The sequence below is a fragment of the Elephas maximus genome, chromosome 24, assembly GCF_024166365.1.
Source record: "Elephas maximus indicus isolate mEleMax1 chromosome 24, mEleMax1 primary haplotype, whole genome shotgun sequence".
In the NCBI taxonomy this organism is placed as follows: Eukaryota; Metazoa; Chordata; class Mammalia; order Proboscidea; family Elephantidae; genus Elephas; species Elephas maximus.
In genome coordinates this window covers 22,800,889-22,817,982 of record NC_064842.1, presented here as the reverse complement: position 1 = coordinate 22,817,982, position 17,094 = coordinate 22,800,889, and the positions used below count along the sequence as shown (strand labels likewise).

Below are 17,094 nucleotides of genomic sequence, written 5' to 3'. Positions count from 1 at the left end.
TCCATGGATGGTGCAAATGGTTCACATAGTCAACTGCTGACTAAAAGGCTGGTGGTACACACTCACCTGGAGGTGCCTCGGAAAAAAGGCCCGGTGACCTGCTTCCAAAAAAAATCAGGCATTGAAAACTCTGTAGAGCACAGCGCTACTCTGATACACATACAGTCGCCATGAGATGGAATCCATTTGACAACAACTGCTCTATTTGTTGTTGTTAATTGTTGTAACTTTTGTTTTTAATAGTCGATGGGTACATGAAGGTTCTTTATATTATTTACTCTTGAGTTTTTTTAACCTTACCATAATAAAAAAGTTTTTAAGTACTACATACTGTTTATTTACCATATGATATAGCTCTAAACAAAATATCAAGAGCCAAGGAAGAGCAGCAAATTCTACAATACATCCAAAAAATAAAATCTGTAAAGGAAAGTGCCATCATTTCCACATACAGGGAAATCCAGGTCCTTTTTTCTGATCATTAGCATTTAACAGTTAACATATGTTGAATGTTTCCTATTCATCAGGCTTGACACCACTATTTATGTAATCTTCACAGTAATCTACTATTATTCTTATCCCCATCTTACAGATGAAGAAACTGACACACAGAGGTAAGGTAATATGATTCAAGTTCAGGAGTATTAAGTGAATTTTAACCCAGACAGTCTAGCTGCAAAGCCTAAGCTTTAAAAGTGTTGCTAGGAGCAGTGGAGTCAGTTCTGACTCACAGTGATCCTGTGTACAACAGAATGAAACACTGCCTGGTCATGTGCCATCCTCAAAATTATTGCTGTGTTTTTGAGCCCATCATTGCAGCCACTGTGTCACTTCTTTAATTCCAAGAGTATCTCTGTCCCCTTTCTTGCTAGCTAAGGATCACCTCATTCCTGAGTTGTCAGAATTGGGGGTGCCTGATTGAGAGCCTGTGAAAACAGGCACTGGGTTTTCTAAGTGATAAGGTTGATACCTTTGCCGTATCTGTCTCAGTGAACCCCTGAGAATTTTCAACATCAGCTTAGCTCCATTTAGCTCATTGACTAAGTATTCACTAAGTGCTGAGGCTGTTAGAGCCTCAGCACTGTGCTAGACACTTAGAACAGCAAATAGAAGATACGGGTCAATATAATATTTACTTTAGAAACCAGATGATCAAGAATAAATACAATCAATTCTACCCCCATGTGGCACTAACTACGCTATAATGAACGAGTTGCTTGACGTCTGTCTTCGTCACTGTAAAAAGTAAGCTCAGTGAGGGCTCAGACCATGTCTGTTTTGTCAACAGCTCTATCCTCAGTGCCTATCATAGCACTGTATACGTAGCCAGGTTCAACGTATATGGTCTGAATGGAACTGAATTCTGAGTGGCCTGTATTATAGCCAGATGGCGACACAGTGAAGGGGCAAGAATAGGGTCTTTGAACCCGGCATTCATTCATTCAACTGTTTGTTCATGCATTCATTCATGCACTTATGCAATCAATATTCATGGATGCACCATTGTTCAAGCGCTAGCAACAAAGCAGTGAAAAGTGGGTGTCTCCAACCTAACCCCTGAACAATCATGAGATGCTCAGTCTCTGGGAGTCAGTTTTCAGCTTCCTTATCGGAAAAACTGGATACTAATCACCTACTCAACGAGTTGATTCTGACTCATAGCAACCCTACAGGACAGATTAGAACTCCCTATAGGGTTTCTAGGCTGTAATCTTTACCGCAGCAGAATGCCACATCTTTCTCCCTTTCGCTTACCAGCTGAGCGCTTTAACCACCACACCACCAGGCTCCTTACTAACCTAGAAGCGACATTATTTTAAGGAAAACGGGTAATACATGCAAAGCCTCTGGCATATGGTAAGCACTCAACAAATGGCAACTATTCTAATTAACAATAAACAGAACTCCAAAAACAAAATAGTGAGAATACGATGTAGAGCAAGTGACAAGTGACATTGATTCCCAGAAGAAATGCACCTAGAAAAGTTCAGAGAGAGAAATATTGGTAATAATGTGTTCTAACTATATGGCATTTGTCATGGATTGAACTGTGTCCCCCCAAAATGTGTGTCAACTTGGCTAGGCCATGATTCCCAGTAGAGTGTGGTTGTCCACCATTTTGCCATCTGATGTGATTTTCCTGTGTATTGTAAATCCTAACCTCTGATGTTAATAAGGCAGGACTACAGGCAGTTATGTTAATGAGGGAGGACTCAAACTACAAAATTAGGTTGTGTATTCAGTTAATCTCTTTTGAGATATAAAAAAAGAGAGGCAGGTACCTCTCACCAAAAAGAAAGCAACCGGACACATAGTGCATCCTTTGGACCCGGGGTTCCTGCACTGAGAAGCTCCTAGACCAGGGAAAGATTCATGACAAGTACCATCCCCCAGAACCTACAGAAAGAGATGCCTTCCCCTGGAGCTAGGGCCCTGAATTCGTATTTCTAAAAAAAAAAAAAAAAATTTTTTTTTTTTTTTTTTAAACTGTGAGAGAATAAATTTCTGTTTGTTAAAGCTTTCCACTTGTGGTATTTCTGTTCTGGTAGCACTAGATAACTAAGAAAGCAATCATTCTTCAAACTGTTGAGGCATATGTCATCTGACGCATTAAGGGTAGGAAATATTTCCAGAAATTTCTGTAGTAGAGAAAAACTTTCTACAAAACCAGTTTGGCTGACACTCAAAAGTCTTCTATGGCCGAAGAAGGTCATGTAGAATTGTATTATTCTTGCCATCTTCCAGCAATGGTCAAAGTGGGGAACTCATGTCAGGTGGGCTTCTGCATGACCTACAGCCGGGCAGAGGCTCAGCCGGCAGGGCAAGACTGACAGGAAGCCTTTTGCAAAATTTACTCTTGCAAGGAGTCTCAGCCATTTCCACAATACCCAAAAAGAAGAATCCATAAGAACACACTTGTCAATCGCTCAGAGTCAGGCATTTTTAATTATATCTCAAGTAACATTCTCAATGATTCTGTGAAGCCATCTCTATTAACTCTATAGGGAAAATGAAACTTAAGAGAAGTTAAGAAACTTGCCCAGACTCACGGCTAGCTAGTTAGGGGCAGAGGCAGAACTCACATCCAGGTCTTCTGACTTGGGATCTCTGTTCCTCCATTCCAGCTACTTCCCCACGAGCTTATTGCCCTCTTCTAAAAGTTCTAACACATTACAAAAGGGAACTGACCCCCCCAAAATGGATTCTTGTATATCCCAATTTTCAATTCTCAGAAAGGATTCAAACCACCTTATATTCCTTTTATCCAGAAGCTTTTCCTTAGCCTTGTCAGGAATAGGAGCGGCTGCAAAACATCTCTGAGATGCCAGAAGACAGAGGTTAGCTGAAATACTTTCAACATCAGCAAATCACCTGAAGTCTCATAACAGCCCTTCGGGTTATATCCAGGCCTTTGTCTTCCTGAACAGAAAACTTCTGTCATCCACTTTAAGTGGACTACCATCCAAAGACCACTAGAAGTCTCTGTAGGACTAAAAACAAAACACACACACACACACACACATACACACACACACACACAAGTATGTAAATTCAGTGGATAGTTGATGTCATTTATCATATCTACCATCTCCTTATCAGGTCATGAGTCAGAGGAGAACTGCCCCATAAGGTTTCCAAGGAGCAGCTGGTGGATTCCAACTGCCAACCTTTTGTTTAGCAGTTAAACTCTTAACCACTGCACCACCAGGGTTCCTTTAAAACATTACTCTTGTTTTAATCTTTTAAAAAAATCATCTGTTGGACGCAGTACAGGAGAGGTCAGCACAACTGGACTAAACCAAAAGCAAAGAAGTTTCCTGAATACAACCAAGTGCTTCGAAGGCCAGAATAGCAGGGATAGGGACCTGGGGACCATTGACACCTAGGTCAATTGGCATACCAAAAGGTGTGAAGAAAACATTCTGCATCCCACTTTCGTGAATGGCATCTGGGGTCTTAAACGCTAGCAAGTGGCCATCTAAGATGTGTTAATTGGTCTCAAGTCACCAGGAGCAAAGGAGAATGAAGAACACCAAAAATACAAGGTCAATATGAGCCCAAGAGACAGAAAGGGCCACAAAAACCAGAGACGACATCAGCCTGAGACTGGAAGAGCTAGACAGTGCCTGGCTACAGCTAATGACTGCCCTGACAGGGAACACAACAGAGAATCCCTGATGGAGTTGGAGAACAGTGGTATGCAGACCTCAAATTCTCATAAAAAGACCAGACTTAACGGTCTGACTGAGATGAGAGGGAACCTGGAGGTCATGGTCCCTGGACCGTCTGTTAACCTAAGACTGGAACCATTCCCAGAGCCAACTTTTCAGAGAGGGATTGGACTTGACCGAAAGACAGAAAACGATACTGGTGAGGAGTGAGCTTCTTGGCTCAAGCAGACACATGAGACTATGTGGGCAGCTCCTGTCTAGAGGTGAGATGGGAAGGCAGAGGGGGACAGGAGCTAGCTGAATGGACACGGGGAACACAGGGTAGAGAAGCGTGGTGTGCTGTCTCATTAAGGGGAGAGCAGCCAGGAGTACAGAGCAAGGTGTACATAAGTTTTTGTATGAGAGACTGACATGATTTGTAAACTTTCACTTAAAGCCCAATTAAAAAAAAGGAAAAAAAAAAATTGTTCAGCCCTACTTTGTCACGTGCCAAATGGAAAGCTAAGTGCAGCATAATATACTATTTCTTTTCTTGAGTTTGATGCTATTTTTCCAAAAGCCTTTATTCCTTCTTACTGTGCTGCTGAATACACCACTAGCCACATGGAGCTATTTAAATGTAAATACACTCAAATAAAATAAAATTTAAAATTCAATTTCTCAGTAACACTAGTCACATTTCAAGTTTTCAATATCCCCATGTGGCTAGTGGCTACCATATTGGACAGTGCATATATAGAACATTTCCATCATCATAGAAAGTTCTATTAAACAGCATTGCCATACAGCATCAAATTCTGGGTCTTTATCAGTCCAAAACTTCCAGTCTGGATCAAAGAAAAAACAGAAGTACAATTGGAACAGGTCTTATCATTCCTGGGCTCCAACAGGTAAACTAGAGTTCAAAGGAAAAAGGCATTTAGTAATGTAATCACAGTGGGGATTTAGACATCCTGGGGTAATCCACGAATATCCATGGAGTAACCAGGGTGCTGATTACTTACTGACAATGAACTACAAACACAATGAATTACTGCATTTATTTTTTAAAAAAGAGAGAGATGCTGTAGAAAAACAAAGACCTTAATTTAAGCCATGTGACCTTAGACAAATCACGCCACTCCTCTCATCCTAATTTCATAATCTGCAACATGAAAAAGTTGACAAGTTCTGAGGTCCCTTTTACCTCTTAAATTTCTGGATTCTAAGAATTATTTCAAGGCCCTGGGAGAGGCCAAAAGGTTGGTGGCTCAAGTCCACCCAGACATGCCTTAGAAGAAAGGCCTGGCGATCTACTTCTGAAAAATCAGCCACTGAAAACCCAAGGAGCACCATTCTACTCTCACACACACGGGGTCACCATGGGTGGGAATCAACCGCAACTGGGAAGAATTTATTTAGTTTTCATGATATCCAAAGTACTGTGCGGACTTCGAAGATATATTAAGACAAGGTTTCAAAGAGCTTATTAAAAAATAGAAGAAACTGGCCATATGAGCCAAATAATACAAGACAGAACACTGTGTCATAAAACTGGTATTACCAAAGTATCATACAGAATCTGTCTCCTTACAGTACCAGGGAGACAAGAGTGAAGATGATGAAAATGTATACCTTTCTCTATCGAAAAAAGTGACAATATATTAGACCCCCTGCCTGTCACATAGAAGGCATTTAGTAATTATTTAAGTAATGAATAATTATTTGGTAAGATAATAACAGATTTATATTAATTATAATATTAGCATAAATTTATTGAGGACCTGGTATGTTAGGTTCTATTCAAGACATTTTCCCTAGGTTATCTCATTATAGCATCAAATAGGCCTATGAAAGAAGTACTTTTATTTTTCATTTTAGAGAAAGAAAACTGAAGTGAAAGGACTTTGGTAGCTAACTACACAGCTAAACAGCAGCAGAGCCAAGATTTAAAAACCAAGAAGGCTTCTTTCATTTCAACCCTTTGTCTCCTGAAGCACAATTTTACTTGCTAATGACCAGAAAGAGCCTCAAATAAGAAGATCCCTAGACTTCATCCTAAGAACCCTGCTAACTTTCCAAAGTTGCCAGGTTGCCATTTATTTTTTCAGAAAACAGAATAACACCTTATCTTTCCGGATAGACCCTTTACTCAAAGTATTTTCCAGTCCAAACCAGGTGGCAATTTCAATGCAGCTGGAGTCGTGGTCATGATTGTCTATCAGAGTCCCAACGTCCTGAGACCTTTGTTAACTGAATCAGACACAGGGAATGGGAATTTTTTAAAAATGCAAGTTAAATCATTATATTTGCTTGGGCAAATGGCACAGAGAGGCAGAGCTTCCCCCCTCCCCCCCAAGGAACTGGGGCACCTCTCTATCATTCAAAATTATTTTATAATTAGATGGGTATTTTGTAAGATAAAAGTCTCTGTAACCCTGACATTCAAGTGCCTTCCTATGAATGTCATGGAAGAGGGGGATCAAGGGCCAACTATTTATGTTACTTTGTTCTACAATCCTGTTTTCAAGGATATTCAACATCTGTTATGTCACTAAATTGTCCAAATTGAAAATATTTCCATATTCTCTGTACTGATCACATTCCATTACCCACAGGGTAAAAATACCCTGCTTTCCATCACTCAGTAGAACCACAAAGGCTATTAGAAGGCAATAAAGTCCCTAGATAGCCTCTCTTTTGTATATCTGCACTTTCCTCTGATCAATTAGATTCAGGAAGGCTGGAGGTGGGAAATGAAGGAAATAAAAATCTGGCCATAAACCCTTATCTTAATCCCACAAATAGCACTGACAAGCAGTAATTGGTGAAGAAAGAGCTCAACCATAGGAGGCTTCCCTGCTCCGAACACAAGTTAATTATTATCCAAAATTCATCATTAAATTATTATTCATAAAATGTTTCTGTCTGCTTCTCAGTGGAAATGTCACCCATAGTGGGCCCAGCCTATCTCAGGACACATGTCAGTATTCATGTCACTGGGCGAAAAACAGACCTGCATTTGATTCAAACAGATCTTTTGAAACATGTTTTACTGAAAATAATATTTATGGTAGAGAAAATTTCATGGTCCAGAAAGGTGCTTTCAAATAATTTAACTTACAGGAGACACTGTTTATAAATTTTTCAGAAATGGCAAAATATTTCTCACATCACCCATCTCCCATCCAAGCACCTAATTTAGAAATCTATGGGTTTAAAGGTTCGTGATTTTTGTGATTATCTACTTACAAACATTCCTTCTTTCTTTAATGGGCCTTTATCTTGTTATCATAAATACTCTTCACTTCTACTACTACCCAGAGGCGCACTAACCCCAGACAGATCAAGATTAACAAAGGTTCAGTACATACACACACAGAAAAACATTTAGCATTTTTGGTAAATGCTAGAAAATACATAACTTTGCAGCAACCACAACAACAATAAAAAATATATATGTGTGCTGTCTTAGTCATCCAGTGCTGCTATAATAGAAATGCCACAAATGGATGGCTTCAACAAACAGAAATTTATTCTCTCACAGTTTAGGATGCTAGAAGTCCTAATTCATGGCACCAGCTCCAGGGGAAGGCTTTCTCTCTCCGTGGGTTCTGGGGGAAGGTCCTTGTCATCTCATCAATCTTTCCCTGATCTAGGAGCTTCTCAGTACGGGGACCCAGGTCCAAAGGACACACTCCCCTCCCAGAGCTGTTTTCCTGGTGGCATGAGGTCCCCTTGTCTTTCTCCTTGCTTCTCTCTGTTAAATCCTAAAAGAGACTGACTAAAGATACAACCTAATTTTGTAGATTGAGTCCTCCCTCATTAACATAACTATCTCTAATCCTGTCTCATTAACATCATAGAGATTAGGATTTACAACACACAGGATAATCACATCAGATCACAAAATGGTGGACAACCACACCAGTACTGGGAATCAGGGCCTAGACAAGTTGACACACATTTTGGGGGGACATAATTCAATCTATAAAAAAAAAAAAAAATTCAATCTATAGCATGTGGTTATTTATGTACATATTTATACATATACATGTATAGGTATGTATATGTGGGTATGTATGTGTAGATATATTCAGGTAGCCATACATATATGCATATATACCTGCGTGCACACATGTATGTTCATATGTATAATAAAGCACATAGGAGGAACAGTCACAGACACTTCTTAGACATAACCAAACACCTCCTGGGATTGGTTTTCTGGGTTTGAAGGCTTAAGACCATAGTCTTGTGGGACAACTTGGTCAACTGGCATAATATACTTTATAAAGTTTATGTTCTACATCCTAGTTCAGTAAGTAACATCTGGGGCCTTAAAAGCTTGAGAGTGGTTATCCAGAATATAACTATTGGTCTCCTCTCCCCTGGAGCAAAAGAGAAAGAAGAGAACCAAAGACTCAGAGAAGCAAGCAGTCTACAAGACTAACAGGAACCATGGCCATATCTACCCCGAGACCAGAAGAATTAGATGGTGCCTAGCTACCACTAAGAACCCTGGTAGCACAGTGATCAAGAGCTCAGCTGCTAACCAAAAGGTCGACAATTTGAATCTACCAGCTGCTCCTTGGGAACCCTATGTGGTAGTTATACTCTGTCCTTGAGGGTTGCTATGAGTCAGGACCCATCAGTGGCAATGGTTTTGGTTTTGGGTTTTGGCTACTACCAACAACCATTCTGATTAGGGTTACAACAGATGAATCCTGATAGATGGGGAGAAAAATGTGGAACAGAAATCAAACTCTTAAAAAGTCCAGAGTTACTGAACCAGTTGAGACTAGAGACTATCATACTGAGATACTCTATAAACCTTGAACTGAAACTACCCACTGAGGGCACTCTTTCAGCTAAATAACAGATTGGCTCACAAAAAATATCACCAGTGAGTACTTCATGCCTTTAAAAAATAGTCTATATGAGATCAAATGGTCAACAATTACTCTAAAGCAAAGATGAAAGGGTAAGGGGACAGAGAAATCAGATTACTGGAAGGGAAACATCCAGAAGGGAATTAATGAGAATGTTAAAACATCATGAAAAGTGTAACCAATGCTTCTGAGTGACATGTGTAGTAACTGTTAAATGGAAACCTAACTTGCTGTGTCAACTGTCACCAAAAACACAACAAAATGTTAATTTAAAAAAAAGATAACTAAGGTTCAAAAATATCAAAGATAATTTTTTATAAGGGAACTGGAGGAGGGGAATATAGATGCCCTCAAGGTTTACATGACTGGCCAGTTCTGAAGAGACAAAACCACTGAGCTAACGCAGAAAATGTCAGCTAACCCACCACTAAGAGACCTGTAATGTCTGTTGCTCCATCTTCTGAGAAAAAGAAATCATCATTTCCCTTTCTTGTGGTAATGTCTATATTCACAGAACTAATTCACTTTAGAAATAGCTTTCAAAGACAACATCTAGGTCAAGTTAACCAGCAAAGATCTTCCTAGTGGGGCAACAGCTTCTATTATGCCTTCGTGTAAGACAGATCAGTGGTCCCATCTTGCTCTTCAAGAATGAAGTGGTCTTAATCCTCAAATACTAACCTTTTGCCACTACCTCAATATGATACCATGTTTAAAAGTCCTTATTCAAGTAGCTGGGCCTAACAGGTACTTAAACCAGGCTGGTATCTAGTCTCTTCTCCAAAAGACGTCATTTTCCCTTTCACAACTAAAATTAACTGCATCTTAATGAAAACCATACCTTCATTCTCAGGTCTATATTGAAGAGAAAAAATAACAGAATAGAAAGAGAGTGACTAGATAGATGATGAAGACAGAGGAAAGGAGGGGAGGGGAGTAGAATGGGGGCGAGAATAGGTGAGGGCAAGAAAGACAGGAGAAGACTGGCATAGGGAACTTGAAAGGCTAGCTATTTCCTAAAACTTATTAATTCCAGTAAGATAATAAACGAAAACAACATTTTCATTTTCTTTTCTGACAGCTGGGGCACAAACTCTTGCTGCAATAACATCAAAACGTATTGGTCATCCTTGCTAGCAAAAAAGCCAACATTCCAGCTAATGTGAAGTACTGGCACCAAGGTACCCTAGAAATTGTGTTTTTCAAATGCAGAAATGTCTTCTGCTGGACAAAAAGTGATCTGTACTGTCTAAGGGGCAGCGTGCTAGCCAGACACCCAATTTGGAGTGTGTCTCCCTGTACTCTGGGATCCAGCACAGTCATCTTCAGAGCCAGGGCTGCCCCCAAAGCAGACTGACGGTAAGAATAGCGTTTGAGACCCACAAAACAAAATGAGTTCTGAGTTGTCACCTCTGCTTCAAGAAGTTGGCAGAAAGTTAATTAGCGGTTACCAGGGGCTAAGGGGCAGAGAGGAATGGGGAGTTAGTGCCTAATGAGTGTAAAGTTTCAGTTTAGGGTGACAAAAACTTTTGGAAATAGATAGTGGTAATCGTTGCATAACACAGTGAATGTAATTAATGCCACTGAATTGTACATTTCAAAAAGATTAAAATAGAATTTATTTATATGTCAATTTTACCACAATAAAAAAAAAGTTGAAAATTCATTTTTTAAATGTACCTCTGCCATCAAATTAAGCCTATAGCTAGCCCTCATATTAAGCCAAAGAGCTGCTAGCAAACAGCAGGCACTAACTTACAGGTACCATTGCTGGTTAGTGAGGCAGGATTACTACCAATATGGCAGCAACTCACTCAGCCTAGAGGGTCATATTTATATCCATCATACATTTTTTCTGTAATAGCCATAAAATTACTATGGACTTCATGGAAAAAAAAAAAAAAAGGTCTATGGAGATTTTCTGTTATTTGGGGGAACTCCTATAATCCATGAAGATAATCGTGATGGAAAGAGGCAAAAGACAAACACCAGAAATCCACGCAGCCCAGCTCTTGTCTGTGTCATTCCAGTTGGGTCTCCATCTCTGTTTCCTATCCCTCTCAGGGATGTTTGTACGTACTTATAGCCTATAAAGATGAAATGGACACAACACAGACATATCTTTAGTGTGCCCGAATCATCAGAACCCTGAGCAGTAAACAAATCCTGAGCGGTAAAGGAGAGGTGGCATGGGGGAGAGAGCGGAGAAGACAGTGAGAACGCCAGGAGGCCGTTTCTGGTTCAGAACACACTTTTATACTTTCATAAACTGTGAAGTAGAAGTGGAAAGCTGGCATGAGTCTATAAAGTCTATCCTTCTCTCGGCTGTTACTGAGCACTGCACTGTGAGAATAAGGTTCTTTCCTAAACCTTTGATTGGCGTCATGATCGGTAAGCATGTGTTACATAGTCCTTGTTCATTTATGAAGGCGGAGCAGTTGGAATATCCCAACACACGTCATCTACTCAACCTACACCCTTCTCCAACGACTTTGCTGTTCTTCACATTAGAATTTTGTGAGAAGACCTTAAACATAAATCCCATGAGATATGAGAAACAGAGGAAGAACAGTCACATACAATCCATGACGTCGCATCATTTGTCTGCATGCAGATGTGGACCATCAGACTTTCCAGCTAGCCAATGACTACCACGGACTGTATTTCCTTAGGTAAATGATCTCATGTTTAGGCATATGTTATTGTTTACATCACAGAGTTCAAAAACATATGCTCAGAGAATAAAAGGACAGGCAGTTAAACTAGGAGCAAAATTCACTAATCTGAGTTATATTTCTAGTAATTATCACAGAAGTCTTTCTAAAAATAAATTATGCGTGCCATTAACCCTAAAAAAGGGCTCAGAAAAGGAGAGAAATGAGGTAGCACAGATTCTAAGCTAAACCAACAAAATAACAGCACTGGGAATAATTATACTCCCTTTCTGAAATCATTATAGCCTATTAATTTACAAACAGCACAAACAGCAATTTGAGGTTATATAACAATTTCTAGAATAAACAAAAAATTAGCACTACAAGGCTCAGATATATTAAACAGTCAGAGAACTATTGCTAAAACTTCCACCCTCATACTGCGTTTCTTCTCACAATAACTGACTAAATGAGTCACACGGATGGATGGCACATTAACTTGATTTCTAATCAAGATAACTGTTAAACGTCCCATCAATTCAGTCCTAACCCTTTAGAGGGAACAGAGAGAATACAGTTGTTTGACTCAACAAAATGAGTTCACTACTATAATTGTATATCTGAAAGTCCAGCTCTTCACACTGTATATACTGTGTAAGACAGGATTTAAATTTCTCACATCTTACCTATCCCAATATGCAAAGTCACATCAAACAGTAAGAAAATATTTTAGCATTTAAAAACATATAACTCGCCCCATAAATCCTTCTGCTCAGAGCCAACTCTATGTAGACTGGGCAAATATCCAGTTACTTCAATTGACAGAGAAATACAAGAGTCATAATTTAAGCTCGAGTGGATTATTTCCCTGATATATCCATTTGGAACGATTTAAGACTAAAAGAGGCAACTAATCCCCAATTTCTCGTTCCCTTCATACTGTGTTGCCCCAGACATACACAACTGCATTTGTGGGTACACAATACAGCACTGTCTGCAAGGCTAGAGAGAAAGCAGCCAGCCTTCCTCATCAGGATGCCACACACCTCCTCGTTAAAGCAGTAACAATTATTCCCTCAACCATATACAGCATTTATCACTCGCTTTTAATGATGCCCGGCCAGAGAGGGAAAGTTTTAATTTAGGATAGGTCAAGGCAGTGCACAGCTTTTCACCTTTACCGATAATCGGCTCTGATCGTCCAGCTGAAGCAACAAATGCAAACTCATCCCGGACTCTTCAATGGGCTCATGCTAATCAAAACCCTCAACAACTGTCTTGGTTGGTTTCAAGGTATGATTTCCTTTTTGCCACTGCTAATGGTAACCAAAGAATGTCCAATAAATACTCCAAATAATGCGCTAAAGAACAATGACCCTAGCATAAAATGCAGTGAAAAGGATGGGTGCAGAAGTTAAATAAACAATCCTGCTTCCTTAAGTTTAAAAAGATTATTGATTATGTCCAGTGTGAAGTTACCCAAGCAACCACTCTGAAGCACACACAATATCTAAATGCATCTTTATCACGGTAGCTCAGTGTCTAGAAGTTTGTTGATGACAGCATTGCTATAAAATGCATAAAGCTGTCAGGTCTGCTTGTGGCAAAAAGAAAAAAAACAAAACAAAAAAAAAACCCTCTGAAATACCAAGGTTTTTAATGAACATATGGCACTAGGACATAAATGCCCATAAGCAAAGTCATAGAAATAACACAAGGAAAAAATAATTTTGGAGAAAACAAAACCAACAAAAAAGCTAGAAGTATTCAGTCAGGAGTAAAATCACTAAACCACTCATACGTTCACACAGGAGCATTCATTCTTGCAACAGAGCCGCACAGTGGTCTATTTTCATTTCTAAATATAATGCAGTATGTAATCTCAAATGTTCAGGAGTAAGTCGAAAAGAACTTCTTAATTCTTATTATGGATGCTATTAAGTCAGGTGTGTAACAAACAAAATAGATGGAATACCCAGCTTGCTGCAACTGCTGAGAACAGATCAATCCATGTAAAATCCACAGGAAAGTGCGAGGACCAAGTATGACTAGCCTCATTGATTTCATTGTGTTTCTATATATATTTATCACTTGAGAACTGCAGATTATCTTCCAATATAGTGTGAAGTCATGAGTGAACTGGGGCATCCAATCCAGCCACAAAGTTGATTTATACCCTGATCTTAGAAAAATCAAGAAAGTCAGAAGTTTCCTTATTGCCAAGGAAGTGAAGAAATCCTTACCTTTCTGTACACCAGCATGTTGGGTGATTCATCCGCCACCCCGTTGCTGGTCTGCCCATAATTATTCCCCTGGGCCATGTCACCCCAAACGCTGTTGCTCTCAGATACAGGAATTATCAGTCTGCCCTACAAAGGGTTAGAAAGATTTCAATGAGACCCTAGTTGTGGTGCCTGAGGGGCTAACGCCCTCAATTCCTCTTCATCTTTCACAGCACTCCATAAGAGCAGGAAGGCATGCTGGGGCTAGCTGGAGGAAGGGGCACAGAATATGGACTTAAAAAAAAAAAACTGAGTTTACCCCTACAGTACCCCCAGAGAATTTTAAGAAATCACAGTCTTCTAGTTAGACATAGTCTTCTGGCTGTGGAGTTAAACGACTTCATTTCTACATACTCATTTTAAAAAGTATTTGACGGTCACCTTAAAATTACACTGTTACCACTTCTGTACTATGGAGGGTTCTCGGCTCTCCCAATACTTGAATCTCCACTTGATGCTGTGTTCCCAAAAGAGCGGAAGGCAACACTCCGGGCCAGGAGACTTTCCCTCAGGTGTATGTCTCCTTTCCTCACAAGCAGGTGAATCAGAAAGGCCCGTTCCCCGAGTCCTTCTCCCGCACGTGTATTTCTTCTTCATCCTCCAGGGTCTCCCACACACAGCCAGGGTACACTTCGCCTACTTCCACCTGCCTGCACTGCCAGCCACTGGCCCCGCGCCTCTCACCCACTCCGCCTCCAAGTCAGGACGCATTCCAGCCTAATCCTTGCAAGAAGGCATCGGAATATGTCCCAACAACAAGAACTGGTCGGAGGGAAACCCTTCGGGCAATTACCTGGGTCACCATCAGTGGAAAGCTAACTGCAGAAGCCTCAGAGCAAGCAGTCAAAGAAAGAGGAGAGAAAAGCCCAGCCCCGGATCCCTTTGCTTGGCTCTCACCGAGGCAGCAAATGGCAGGCGAGCCGGTACTCCGCGCCGCCGCCGCCGGAGCCCGCAGCGATGTCAGCCCCGTGCAGCGCGGGGTGAGCGGCGCCCGCAGCGCAACCGGGCGCTGAGCTCGGAGGCGGCCGCCCCTGCGCCCGTCGCGCTCCCGCGGCGCAGAGCGGGGGGTGGGTGTGGGGCGGAAGCAGAGGGCTCCGGGGGCTCTCCCTCCTCCCTTCCCGCCTCCCCTATTTACCTCCTCGGCCAAGGTCACCGCCCCTCGGCGTCGCCTCTCCCGGCGGGCTGGGTGCAGGCGGTGTCAGCTGGCGGCTAGCGGAGGAGCGCGGCAGGGAAGCTTCATCACACTCGGCGGATGCGAAATCCGCGCCGCCCCGGCTCTCCGCGCAGGCGACCGCCACCCTCGCCGCCCGCCCGTGCGCAGGCGGCTCCGGCAGCTCGCCGCTCGCGCCCGCTCCCCTCGGCGGCCTCGCCGGCTTGCTCGCTCCTTCGCTGCTCCTCGCGGGGACTGTGACCAGCCTAGCGCGCGCGGGAGTAGAGACGCCCGGCCCGTGCGCGCGACTGGGAGGAGGAGGAGGGGACAGTCACGTGGGAAAGGGGCGCCCGAAAGGTGCCGGCTGGGATGGGCTGGGCTCGGCAGCCACCAGACCGCCGGGCCTCCCGGGCCTCCGCTGACCCTCTGGCCGATCCGGAGGAGGCAGCCCTGCCCCCGGCGCCGGCCGCTCACGCTCTTGCCCACTCCGCCCGGGTTTACGCGCCGCTGGAGGCCGAGCAGATCTGAGCTTAATGCCAAGTATAAGACGGAAAGAGAGGTCCGACTTTGGAGATGGATGGATGGATGGGTGGACAGGTGGATGGGTGCATGGGTGGACGGGTGATGGATGGATGGAGACCCTTGCAGTCGGCATATTTCATGGCGTGCTTCATGACTCCTCCAGGAAGCATATGATTTATTATTGTTATCCTTAAATAACAGAGTATTTAACGAGAGTGTATTGAAACATCCTAGGCGAGAAAGGAATGGCCAGAACCAAATTAATTACTCAGACCGGCTTGCCTGCGGCCTTCACAGCTTCCTTCTATATTGGAGAAATGGGAAGCGAGCTGGAGGCAGCCGACTGGAGGTGAAAATCTTGCCACCAGTGAAACCAGGAACATCTCCAATGCCTGAGTTTTTCCTTTGACAGAAAGTGCTCAGAGGAATTTCCTCTCAGGGTGTAGCCATTTTCAGAGAAGGTCTGGGGTGCTGATCCCCCAGAAGCGTTCTTCAGGCTGCTACACCTGGTTCTTCTCAAGGATTAGAATGACATGAAAGTGAAAAAAAAAAAAAGCATACTTGGGCCCAGTTACAGTAAAGCCACCATGCGTGTTTCAGTTCATCGTATTATGGTGCCTTGCGTGTTGCTGTAATGCTGGAAGCCATGCTGCTTGTATTGCAAATACCAGCAGGGGTCACCCATGTGGACAAGTTTCAGAGGTGCTTCCAGACTAACATAGTTTAGGAGGAAAGGCCTGGTGACCTACTTTCAAAAATGAGCCAATGAAAACCCAATAGATTATCACAGAATATCACCTGGTATAGCACTGGAAGATGAGCCGCCTAGGCTGGAAGTTACTACACAATAACCACAACGACGAACTCACACATAGCAAGGATCATGAAGACGGTGCAGGACTGGGCATGTTTCATTCTCTTATACACAGGGTCGCCATGAATTGGGGCTGATACCACAGCAATGAACAACACGAACATAATAAAGAAACGTGTGTCTCCATCTCTCAGGGGCAGAGTTGGGAAGCTGATAAATACCTAAGGTAGTTTTCCTTCCCCTTTTGGACCAGTTGTGGGCAGAGAGAGACAGATAGAAGACAATCAAGCCAGCTCCTTCTTAACCCCCTGGTTCCAATCAGAATAGACCTGAACCCAGCATCACGTCTGCTTTCCAAACCAAACACAGGTGGCTATACCACCACCCAGGTCCCTGTCAGGTGTCACTCAAGGAACAAATACTTTTGAAGGGTATATTTGGTGGTTCTAAATACTGAGGGGCAAAGATTAGTATCCCAAAGTATCCTACACACACTTCTGTCTCACCCATCTCACACTCTTCCCCAATTCCCAAAATCTTTCCATTGCACCCTCTCAAACTCATGATCTTCTTCAGCAAAATCCCCTTTATTTCCAACTTCTCTGAATGTCTCAGCATTTTTACTGTAA

General features: G+C 42.3%; 1 protein-coding gene across 2 annotated transcripts in view; it reads right to left on the bottom strand.

Moving 5' to 3' along the window:
• RGS7 (regulator of G protein signaling 7) overlaps positions 1-15,365 on the bottom strand; it is a 572,390-nt gene extending 557,025 nt beyond the window's left edge. For both annotated transcript variants that reach the window (XM_049867941.1, XM_049867940.1), the window contains exons 1-2: positions 15,115-15,365; positions 13,941-14,066 (exon numbers count right to left, since the gene is read on the bottom strand). In XM_049867941.1, coding sequence (XP_049723898.1) covers positions 13,941-14,018 — 78 coding nt within the window. In that variant the 5' untranslated portion in view covers positions 14,019-14,066; positions 15,115-15,365. The remainder of the gene's footprint in view (positions 1-13,940; positions 14,067-15,114) is intronic.
• Between the last annotated feature and the right edge of the window lie 1,729 nt (positions 15,366-17,094).